Raw genomic sequence first — 12,452 nt, 5'->3', positions numbered from 1 at the left:
AAAGGGTTTATCACCAATTGAAACCAGACCTGGCTTCTGTCTCAGGGCAATGTGGAAAGACAGCAATAATAGGGCAGTGGTGACAAAAAAAATATTTTAAACCTACATTTATAATAATAATAATAACAATATTGGCACTTTTACAGTATTAGCCTTCCAGGGATGTCAGGCCATTTTTTTTTTTAAAGGTAAATTGGTATTATTCCTTTTTTCAATGAAAAAAAGCAAAGTGAGAAATTTCATCGTTTTTTCAAGAGTGCTTAGCATATGATGGCTGCACTGTATAAATACAATACAAGGGGCCTAAATTTGAATTTTAATTACAAAACTGTAATTCCTGAGCCTTACATCACCGCTGTATGAACACTTTTAGTGTGCTCCACACTCCAGCATCCCAAATAAGCGTAGCTCCTTTAAGAAGTTATTTTCATTTTGCACATAAAATTTAAGTTTAGAACTTACATGTTGCCTACATTTTTTGCACAAGTTACTTTGAACAATGTAAAATCAGTAAGATGGTAGAGAACTTCACTCACACAGACACAGACAGACATGCACAGGCACCAGTAACAAGAAAGTTTTCTTAATGACAATTAAAATTGGCATCTTTGCCACACGGCTTCCATTGTCCTGTGGCAGAAGGAGCACAAAACACAACCAGTTCCCAGCCCTCTTCTGCAGTGGGGGACTTTATTTTGGGACAGTTCAAGGGCTCTCACCTCCACTGTGTCCTCCAGGGAATCCCTGGAGGGATCAGCAGCCTGGGGCAGCTGCTGAAAGGCTCCTGGCTAAAAGAAAAAACAGGTTTTGTTTTCCTTCACACACTGGCTGGGAACTGCTGCACATCAGTGAGGAACCAGGCAAGGAAAAGAAACCAAACCTGCACCAAGGTAAGCTGATTGTGAGCCCAGGACCCCAGGACAAAACCCCTGTGTTGGGGAGTAACACTCGAGTTTTAAGTGCCCTCATTCAAAGTGCTCCTGTTTTCACAACCTGAGCTTAAACGCCACTTAATTGTTTCAGAGAGCAATGATTTGTTTATTTATTTGTTTATCTGTTAAAATAAGTAGTGGAAAGAACCCTGTATGGTCATAAGTTGAGCATGCTTTTGTATATATATATATATATAAAAAAATATTATTTTAATTTTTATTATTATTAATGGCCAGAGCAACAATTTCCAGCAAAATTGCAACAATTCTGCCACATCAGTACCAGCTGAAAGAGCCTGCCCAGTCACAAGGTACAGCTGTGTGTAAGACTGAATCTCTTATTCTCTCAACCAATAACATTACGCGTACCAGCTCCACTTTTCTGTAAATGTCAAATGAGTTCATATTTTGCTAATGCCAACTCTTTTCCCCTGCTGCTAAATATCACACACCTTACATGGAACAAAAATCGAGAATACTGAAAATCAAATGCATGATTTCCCACAAATCTCAAATGGGACTTTATAAAGCCCATTAAATGCAGGATGGTTTCCCCCCAAAAAAAACCAAACAAACAAACCAAGATCCCCTCTGTCAAGGTTAGTAGTCTAAAAAGATCTCTGGGTTCTAACAATATAAGGTTTCATCACAGCTGAAAGGTTTTGGTGGGGTTTTTTTCTGTGATCAAACGTGGTTTTATTTTATTATTTTTATTATATATATACATTTACACACAGACATTTACGTACTTTATTCAACCAGACATATTTCTACCAATATAAAACTCTGCTCATGCTCTTTGCTTTAAAATAAGATTATTCACAAGGGGGATTGCTCTAGTACAGAAAATGCAGTAAAATTATATAGTTACAGATTGAAAAATGTATCTCCAGGTATGAATAAACTCAGAGGACTTTTGCTCTGGCACAGAAACCTTCAGCTTTCTTACTCCCCTACTAATGAATTTAAACCATAACAAAGTGTTAACATGCATTCAAAGTACCCTAAAAAGAAGCCACCAAGCCATGCTGGTGAGACCAGAGAAAACCTAAAGAACTCCTCTAAAAGGCTCAGCCTTCAGCAGCTACAGCTATTTTATCTTATTTATTTATATTTTATTTATTTTATCTTCACAAAACTTCCTCATCCTCACCAGACAGGCCTGTCCAACGGGGCATCTTCCATAACAGTTACACAAGGTTTATTTCACTCTTTTCTCTTTTTTTTTTTTTCCCCTGCAAGTAAATGGGGCATTGTCCCTGAGCAGGAGGATTTTTCTGTCTGGTTAAAACCTAAGGAAGTAGTTTTTCATTTGAATTTGTCCCCAGGCTGCATCCTACTGCTGCTCACTGGTATTGTTGGTACCGCTGCTAGCAGCCTCATACAGAATATTTCTAAAGTCTAAACAGGTTTTAAAGCTGGTTTGGTTTAAAAAATAAACTCAAAAATAAAACAACCTTCTAACACAATCACCTAAGGAGCAAGAGGCACTTCCCTCCTTAAGTCACAATTTCTTGACAAAAAAAAATTGAAGTATGAAAGCTTTAAGAAGAAAAATAATCAACATGAAGCACAGGGAAGCATATTATAGTTGTTAATTTATTATTTTGCAGCTGCTCTTGAAAGCAGGGAACTAAGATGATGCAGTTAATTAAAACTAACTGAAAGTAAACATTAATTGGACAAAGCATCCAAGTACAAACACTTTATAACAGTCAGAAAGTTAATGAAACCTGTGGGTGGGAGCATCACTTGAAGATGACAAAATAATATTTAAAATTACTTCCCTTTATGCAAAACAACTGTGCAGCAAAAATTGCCTTTAGAATACCTGTTTAAACATTAATTAGTAGAAAAATGAAATAAAATAAAATAAAATGGCTGGACTAACGGATTCCAAAGTTATACTGACAAAACTGCTGTTGCTACCAGCCCAAGCAAAGGCAGCTGTAATAAACACACTGTTGTTTACCTGACAATATGCTTAAACAAATTGAATAAGGAGTGCTGGTATAAAAATACATATAAAGGTAAGAGAACTCTATCCCAGCTGATTGAACTACACGAAAGGCACAAAATAAAAGTGTGAGGAAAAGCCCAGGACATGTGAACAGGCAAAGTATTGCCAGCAGTGCCTTACTGACCAGATTTATGCTGGTGATATTCCACAGACTCTTCGTTACTCTGTGTGAAATCAGAGTTAGGCCCAAAGGATACAGGACCTTGTAAATGACTCAATGCAGGTAAAGAAACCAGCTCTCACCTTTGCACATGAAGATGCATATCTGTAGAGAAATTACTTCTAAAAACAATATTTCCTTTAGCAAAGAGCACTGTCCTAAAGCTGCATCCAGCTACTGATTTATGGCATGCAGCAATAGATTGCCCTGCTGTTCACATCCACGTCACAAAACTCCCATGTTGCTTCACTCATTTCTCTTCATCCCACGATTTTTAAAATAAATTTTTCACTAGAGAATAAAGCCTCTTCAAACTCCCTCTTAGGGAGGAAAAAAAAAAAAAAAGCCAAACAAACAAAAAGAAACCAAAAAACCACACACATGCATTACTTTAAAAGACAGCAACAAAGAAAAGCAGACTGTAAAACCAAATCAAATCAATGTGGCACTAACAGAGATGTAAGAGGGTAAAAAGATCATGATTTTTTTTTTTGTTAATACTGCTTTTACCAATTTTCTGTTCAGATTTCTCACTTGATGACAACCTCTTTCAGATAAGCACACAAAACTCCCATTACAATACATTAGGAAGTCAAATTAAGACTCCATATGAAGCTACCACATAATCCAGTCCCCCCTCCCCAGAAACAATTCTACTGTTCTTACATCACACAAACCCTCAACACACTCAAATCTTCATTTCCTTGCTCTCCCTCTTACCCACCTGGCAGGAGTCCCACTTTTATTTCTAACAGGTTTTCTAAAATCTGTCATTTGCTATCCAGACCTATGCCTGGACTCACCTCCTACACTTGAACATTGCTGTCTCTGCTTCCACTGTGAATCTGAGACTAATTCATTTCCAATTTTTCAAAATTCTGATCTCCTTTCCATGTGCCACACCCTCTGCTGAACCCAAATTTCTGATTTTAAGAAAGTTGCAGTATTTAAGTTAAAAATTATTTCAAATCCTGTCACTGTACCGTACTTTGAAGTTTCAGTTTTTATTTCAACTACACAGTTTTTCCAAACAAGTATCTTTCAAGATCAAGTTAGTATAATTTAACAGATACGCTATCCTTTAGAGGAGTGCCTGCATGTCTGTGAGATTTTTTATACAAAGCATGAACAAGTTATGCAGTGCTGAACACCACACTTAGTCCTAAATTCAGCTCCCACTGAAGTCAATGTCAATAGGAAGGGGTTCTTTAAAACTGCTTTCTGATTTTCTTTTGTTTGCTTTGAATTCATTCTCTAAATAAGATTTGTACTTAATGTCAGAAGCACAGGCTGGAGTGCAAAACACCCAACAGAAATTTGCCAACTAAAAGTCTGAAAAGTGAATCAAGTGAATGTTTCTAAAATCAAAGTTACATCATCCTGGTAGTAATAAATCAAATGCAATTAATGGAAAGTTTTTCACCTTGAAAAGTGAATGCACAACAAACACTCTTCAGCATCCTTCCTAAAGTTGCCTTTAGGAACATTGTAACCACGTGAAATCCTATTAGAAGGTGCTGAACTCCTACATTGTGACTCTTCCGGCAGGCTTCTACATAACAAAAATGCAATGAAGTACCATACAACTTTCCCCCCTTATTATGCAAAATCCTTATCAAATTCAATAGTGTGACATGGTTCAAAATCCTGCCTAACAATGCCTCGCAGGATGTCAAGAGATGTCGGCTTTGTTTTAGTTTCACGTGCTTTTCAGTCCATTAATGCTAAAAGAAAAAGAACCTTCACACAAATAACTGATAAAGATCAAACCCCACTAAACAATGGGAAGGAAATTCAGAGTTGAAGCTGGTACTCAGCTCTTCCAAAGCCGAGCAGCCCATTGTGCCCAGGGTGCCACAACACCCAGGAATAACAAGGTGAGGGAAGGAACCTCCAGGTTTCTTTTCCACTTCCCAGGGCTTTGTTGGTTCGGGCCAGGGCTGTTGTTTCCCAGAGTGTCTGCAGCTCCTCGGAGGAGCTCCGGGGCAGCCCCCGACTCCTTTGTGCGGCAGGTTGCGGGTGGAACGTGTGCCGCATTCCACATTCCACTCGCAACCAGGAGGACAAAGGATTCACTGATCAGGGGGGACAATTAGTCCCAATTAGGCCTATTTCGCAGCCGAGTGTAAGCGCTGGGGGAAGGGAGCTTAAATCTTAAAGCAACGGGTCCCTCAGGCGAGTTAAAGCGAGATGAGTGAAGTGACAAGCTTGAGAACAGAGTTGCACCGAGGTGGTGGCGCGGAGCCCGGGGCACGGCCACCTCCAGGCTCAGCCCTCAGACACACCGGGCTGAGAAACCTCACCATTCCGCCTTTTATAAGCACATTTCCCAGCTGCCGAGGCCCTGTCAAGGTCCCGGGCACAGGTGGGGAATACTCACATGTGCACGTGTGGAGGCTGGAAGCGGCTCTGGTTGATGTTGTAGTGCGTGAACGCCTGCGTTGGGTTGGAGCTGTACTCATCCACAGTTATGGTAACTTTGCCTTGTGACGGAATTCCATGAGCCATCCTTCCTCCTTATGGACATGAGCAGCTCACAGCTTCCCAAGGCCAGGGGCAGGGTAGGGCATCGTGCTCCGGGCAGCTCCCGATTCCCAGCAGCTCCGCATCAACTCCGTGACCTCTGCCAGGAGAGAAAGGCAGCGCACGCTGCTGTAAGCCATGAGATGTAAACACACACAGACCTGTCACTGGCTGCTCTTCCTGATTTCCATTCAGATTTGAGATCTTTCTCTATACTCTTGATGTACCCATCGCCCCTCTCTACGCATTACTATTCGCTTTTCTTTTTTTTTTTTTTCTTTTAATTACCTCATCATCCAACTTCATCATCATTAGACACATCCAAAGGATGAATGCTTAAAGTAAGGTTTTATCTTCAGGGAGTGGGGGAAGGGGGAATAAAATATCTGTGTTGAAAGCTCCAGTTGAATACTCCCCGTTTCATATCCTTTATTTTGAATAACATCTTGTGTTTATTGCAACCACAAAAACTCACAAGTCGACCCAGCTTCCTGAAGGACAAATGACTTTCCACAAACATGCACACTTGTTTTCAAGGTGCTGCTGTAGCTTTAGAAGTGAGAGCCTTACAAGCAACTGATGTAAAGAATATGTTAAAACTGCATAGCAAAAGGTACACTCAAATACCTTTGAATCAAAGTATTTATGTGTCCAGAGAAAGGTGAGCAATGTTAATAAAATATCCATATTACAGCTCGCTAGCACTGAAACTGGTTTGGATTCACTGTTACCAGACAGTAATGATTTATCTGACTTAAATGCGATTTTACACATAAATATTTCTTCATGAGATGAAAGAAAAGGGTTCTTCCCTTTCTATGCATCCCTGTCTTTTGCTTCTTCAGAGTGCTCTTAAACGTATTTTGCATTAGATGTGTACTGCAATATTAGCACAACCCAATAGCCAGAAACCTCCCAAAGATGAATTTCCTGTACAAAACCTGAGGTTCGATTTCTTCAGCCAATAAACTGAGGATACCTCAGCTGCCTTCCTTTCAGAGGGACTCTGTGAGAATTGATCAGCTGCTGCTCAAAGGATACTTTCAAGATGAGCAACTCTTTCAAAGAGAGGCAGATCCTCAGCTGTGGTAACTGCAAGGACTTACACAAAATCACAGCACTCAGAAGCCACTGATATTCCTCCCTTTAGCTGCCACAGGCAAGAGGGGACTTCTCCTACCTGCAGTGCACTTTACACAATTAAATCAGTGCTTACTGGGAAGACAAAGAGATGGGAAAGAGAAGAGAATGACTTGAACCCTGAGCATCAAACTATGCAATATTTTTCCAGTGCAATGTTCCTGGCCTTCTCTAGCTCCCAGATAGAAATGTGTTTGCCATGTGTAACATCAGGCATCTGAAATCTTTGATTTGTATTCAAAATATATTTTTAATACAAAGACTAATTTCCAGTTTGGCATGAAGCACGATGGAAACGCTCTGCAAATGGCAGATGGCCTGCTATAGGCCATTTATTTTACTATTTTACCACCTCAGGCCTATGTAGGCTTCCATATGTTAGTTGGGTTGAAGACATTGTGCAACCTTCCTTCCAGTAACTGGATTCTATCCTTCTTTAGCATTGGAAGGAAAAAAGTATACTAAAAAAAATAAATAAATAAAAAAGAAGATGAAACCAAAACTAAAGCACCAATTTAAAAGCTGTCACTAGAGATGGTGCAGCACTGTAACTGTGGTTACAGTCTGGTCTTCTCCTGCCAGACCTAGTGGAACCTCTCTCATGAGAACAAGGCTTCAGCAGCAAAAATAAGCAACGGTGAGCGTTGCTGAAACAAATCTTTGCTGTGCTAGATGCGATGTTAAGATGCTGCAACAACTGCTCACATAATGTAGTGGTTGCCCCCGCCAAGTTTGCAGCTGTTTCCTGAATTTCCTTTACAATTATATTTTAGTGTTATTTTGCATAACAGTAAAACACAACACCTGCTTCAAACTGCAGTCCTGTTCCAGGCACTGCAGTTCTTTTGAGATAGTAACTACCAAGAAGTGCACAACAAGGCAGAGCAGCATAATTGCCCTGTACTGAAAAGTAAATACAAATGAAAACATCTTCCTGCCAGAGAAATGACTGTCATTAACGAGAATGCTGGCCATCAGAGCTCACAGGGAAAAAAAAAAAAAAAAGAGAAAAAAAAGAGTTTTTCTTTTATACTGCAAGAACTTTAGAGCCTGCATATATTAAGAAGTTGTGTGAAAATTACATGTGTAATGTTATTTTTTTTTCCCCCGCAATTAAAAGCAACAATATAAAACAATGCATTAAACCAACAACAAAAATATGCTTGGGCTTTCAGAAAAGCTAAATGACCCTGTTTTCAGCAACCCAGCATAAGAAAGGTCAGAACATTAAATTTCATATTATAGTTCACTCATGGAAGAAAAATCTAATTTGTTCATGAGAATGAATTATACATAAAGATAATAGGCATTTTTTACAATGTTTGTAACAGTCCATGTTACAGAAAGAAATTACAACTAACTGGCATAAAACAAATGACAAGAGGACACTTAAATAGCTGCATTAAATACTTTTAAGTTGACTCACTGAGACTGCAAGTGTATAAGATGCAATTGCTACCCATTGTTCTAATCTTAAATCTTAAAAATAAATCTCTACTTAAATTGAGACAAAGCTGAGCAAAGTATCCTTTTAAAATGAAATTCAACAACAAATGCCAGACTGGGGTAAAAAAAAAAATATATATATATAATTTGAAGCTGGCTTCTGTGTCAATTCTCTTAATTTCCATTTAATACTGCATAGAGTACTACACCTCAACTATCAAAAGTATCTAATTATTACCTTCTTTACTGTGAATGTCTCTGAAGAAAATAGAAGAAAGAAGCTGAACACCTCAAAACTTTAAAACAAATGCATCTTAGGCCCAAGATTAAAAAAAAAAAAATTAAAAAAGACTTCTTTGAATCATTACCATTCTTCTTTCTCCAACTATGAGCACTACTTGAAGGTTACACACAGAAGATGAGTACTAAAAAAAAAAAGTTGGATTATTTTCCCATCAAGTAAAATAAAGTGTAATATTTTCCATGCCTTTCGAGGCAGTTTTAAGTAAGAGTGCCTATATTAAAAACCTAAATGCTATTTTTTCAGCATGTTGCATTTTCCCAGATAGAGGCTGTTATCCTTTTCCAGCGTGTATCTGTAGCGGCAGCGAGACAGGAGATGTGCCATTGCACACATCAGCTCAGTGTTACAGGTACAAGCCGGCACTTTTTCCGAACAGGGCTGACCCAAACTTAGCTGCAGCTAATTGTAAACCTGTACACTGCCGTCCTGTCAAAAACTGCCATGAAATCCGCACAGGTAAGTAATTTCCAATGCATCCTTACACTGCACGGAGAGCCGCTCACACGGGCACGCGAAAAACCCATTTCCCCAAATAAAATATTTACGCCTTCCTCATCTGAATTTCAAAAATTTGCCTCTAACCGGGCTCGGGCTGTAGCAGCAATCGCTGAAAGGCAGGAGCTGAGAAGGGTTAACCCGGTGTCAACACCTCCGGTGGATCCATGCCCTATCCCGGCGCTGTCGCTCCCACACGGCCGCGCCTCGGCCCCCGGAGCCCCCCGGACTCACGGGGCGCTCCCGGCCCCGCGGGGATTCGCCAGCGGCCCCGCGGTCCCCGAGATGCTGCGCTGCAGTTTGCGGACAACTCCGGGCTCCAGCTACCCACCGAGCCCGGCGGAGCCGGCGGGGAGAGGGGGGAGCCGGACCCCGACACTCCCCCGCCCCGTTTACCCCGCCGCCGACCCCCGGTACCTGGGCTCCCGGCCGCTCCCCACCTCCGCCCGCCGCCGGCTCCCGGGCCGCCCCGGCCGCGGCCCCGCGGGGCGCCGGGCTCGCCCTGCGCTGATTGATGGCTCCGGGTGGCCAATGGCTCCGGCGCGGCCCCGTCCCGGCGTGTGCCGCAGCCCCCGCCCCGCGCCCCCTGCCCTGCCCTGCCCCCGCCCCGCCGCACCGGGGGGCATCGCTGCCCTGTCTGCGCCGTACGTGCCGCGCCGCACAAAGTTCACGTCGCCCCCGTGCCCGCGGTTGCCACGGACCGGAATGGCCGTGGGGGGGAGAGGATGCTCGGGGGAGGGATGCGATCAACTCCACACAGCCGCGGGCGAGCGCGGCGGGGCCGGCCGGGGGACGGGGGGGGGGATGATGCCCGCTGCTTTTATTCCGGCGGTGCCGACCCCTGCACCGCGCCCCCAAGCCCTCCGAAGGTTCCAAGTGTCTGAGGCCTCCGGGAGCACGGTTTCAGAGCGGCTTCTCCGCCGGAGAAAGGGCAACTCCGCCGGGGAACGCCGAACCAACCCGCCTTTCCCTCCTTACTTTTGCGGCGTGTCCCCCCCCGCGCCTCGCCCCCATCCCCGGGTCCCTCGGCGCCGGCAGCCCCGTCCCCGCGCCCGCCGGGCTGCTCGGCTCTGCGCCCGCCCGCTGGCCCCAGCCAGCACAAAGCTCCCCGGCCTACCCTCCCGGCCCCGCCGCCGCGCCCCCCGCCCCGACCCCGCACCCCGCACCCGCCCCCGGGCCGGCCCCGGCACCGCCGGCCCCCGCCGCCCCTGCGCCCGGCCGGGCAGCGGCGGAGGGCAGCGGGGGCACGGCCTGGGGAGCGGGGCAGGCCAGCCCCGCCCAGCGCCGCCGACATCGCCGCCTCGGCTGCGGGGAAGCGGCGCTGCGGCCGCAGCGACACGGCACGACCCGACCCGACCCGGCTCGGGCGGTCACGCCGGGGGCGGCGGGCGGCCGGGTTTATCTTCATTATTGTTTGCGGGGGGCTGGACCCGGCGCCGCCGCCGCCGCCGGAGCTCCTGCCCGCCCCCCCCCTCCCCTCTCGCCCATGACACGGCACCTCTTACCCGCCGCTTTGTGCGGCGCTGCCCCCGCCGTGCCCCCCTGCTCCCGACACCGGCCCGGGGCCGCTCACCTTCCCTCCGCCGGCTGCCGCTGCGGGCGGGTCGGGGATGCCTTCAGCGCGGGCAGCGGGGCCGCTCCATGGGGCTGCGGGGGCGCGGCCGGGGCAGGGCCTGCGCCCGACCCCGCGGCGGGGCCCGGCGGCGGCGGCCCTGGCTCCGGCTCCTGCTCCGGCTCCGGCTCCGGCTCCGGCTCCGGCTCCGGCTCCCGGTCCGGCTGCGGGAGCGGGAGCGGGGCGGCGGCGAGGGCGGGCGCGGTGCAGTGATCGGGGCTGCCACTGGGGTCAGGGAGCAGGCACCAGGAAACACGGCAGCCACGGCGCTGCTCGCACACACACACACACACACACACACACGCACACACACACACGCACGGCTCCTCCCGCTGCCTCGCACTTCACCCCCCCGGGCAGGGAGGGAGGGAGGGAGCGATCGCTGCTGCATTTCCCGAGCGCAGCCTCCCCACGCCGAGGCGGCTGGAGCCGGGGTCACGGCGGGCGCTCCCCGGGATCCCCTCCTCGCCAAGGGTCAGCGCCCGGCTCGCCCGCCCAGACACGGCCCCGCACCGCGCATCGCTGCCCGCAGCTGTGACAAAATAAATAAGTGACAACAGCAACAATTAAAACACCCAAAATTATCGAAACGGGTTTTCGCATCTTCCGCCGCACCTTTCGCCGCTGGGTGTTAATGCGGTGCCCTGCTCCTTTGTAGGTGAGCTCACCTCAGCGACCAGAAACACCAAGGCTCGCCTTGGAAGCCGAACATTGTCTCAGGGTTACTGGGGCTTCTCTATGGAAAAATAGAATCAGGAATGTGGCTGTTGCCTTTTTTATTATTATTTTTTTTTTCCCTTTTTTCTTACACCTCCCACCCCCGCCAAAACCACAGCAATTGAGTCCACAAGAGTAAGGAAGAAAAGATTAGACGTGTTTGTTCTTTTACTTTCAAGACAGCAAATGGAAAGGGGAGACCTCCAAAAATATATGACAATGAGGAGAAAGAACGATAGAAAAGCCAAATATTTTTGAATAGTCGAGCAGACAGAAAATAAATAGCAGGCCTCTAATAGTAAGCCTCTAATATAACCTATATATTTTAAATAAGTGATTTTGAGTCCAGCCAACCTTCAGATATGCATGGCAAGTAGGCAGGTTTTTCTTTGTTGCTGAAAGCCATGAGAAGGGTCCTGTGTATTGCCAGGCAGAAATCCACTGGGATGGACTGTCCTGTTTAGAAACACAGCAAACTAAGACAAATCAACCTGAAAAAGATTAAATGGCATAAGACTTTTTTTTTCCAAACTTACCATTTCAGTCTGATTTTTTTACTCTTGTCGTTACCACTTTTGATAGAAGTGAGCACTGTGAACCACCAAAGGAAAATTCCCGTTTCAGATAAAATGGCCCACATATGAATCGTCCTCCTAACCCAATCAAAGCAACTTTTCCAGGGAAACTTTTCCTGGAACAGAGTCTGCACAAACATTTTTAGCTGACTTTAGTCTGACACAGCTGTAAAAGCAGCAATCCAGCCTCCAGCCCACTTCCCCCACTTGTGCCCCTGCACTCGCCCTCTTGTGAGAACAGGGAAGCCCACCTGGGAAATTAGCCAGCACCAGGGAAAAACCTTCTGGTTTGGTGTGGGTCAGTCTCCTCATCCAATCCACAGCTGCACAAATTCTGCTGGGGCTGGACAGGGAGTGGGAAATTCTGGAGTGGGAGTCTTTCTGAGGGCAGAAAGAGAACAGCTTAACTTCCCTGGTGCCAGCTTCAGTACAGCACATGCAGGGAGAGGTGATGGGGAGCAGGTTTGACCCTGAACCTGCTGCATCCCTTCTCCACAGTCACAGCAGGACTTTTCCTGTAGCTGTGTC

At 46.1% G+C, this 12,452-nt stretch overlaps 1 protein-coding gene across 7 annotated transcripts in view; it reads right to left on the bottom strand.

The window, feature by feature from the left end:
- MPPED2 (metallophosphoesterase domain containing 2) overlaps positions 1-11,268 on the bottom strand; it is a 101,876-nt gene extending 90,608 nt beyond the window's left edge. Inside the window, exons 1-2 of one of the 7 annotated variants that reach the window (XM_088057777.1) lie at positions 11,248-11,268; positions 5,493-5,735 (exon numbers count right to left, since the gene is read on the bottom strand). In XM_088057777.1, coding sequence (XP_087913903.1) covers positions 5,493-5,620 — 128 coding nt within the window. In that variant the 5' untranslated portion in view covers positions 5,621-5,735; positions 11,248-11,268. Of the gene's footprint in view, positions 1-5,492; positions 5,736-8,589; positions 8,641-9,107; positions 9,191-9,437; positions 9,517-9,636; positions 9,698-10,593; positions 10,708-11,247 lie in introns of those variants that run through there. The other 6 variants (XM_005530276.3, XM_088057778.1, XM_088057775.1 and 3 more) reach the window with 6 other exon arrangements.
- Between the last annotated feature and the right edge of the window lie 1,184 nt (positions 11,269-12,452).

This window comes from Pseudopodoces humilis, chromosome 7 (assembly GCF_049639895.1).
Source record: "Pseudopodoces humilis isolate 2021_Gansu_Grassland_sample_001 chromosome 7, ASM4963989v1, whole genome shotgun sequence".
NCBI classification, from domain to species: Eukaryota; Metazoa; Chordata; class Aves; order Passeriformes; family Paridae; genus Pseudopodoces; species Pseudopodoces humilis.
This window is presented reverse-complemented; position numbering and strand designations above follow the sequence as displayed.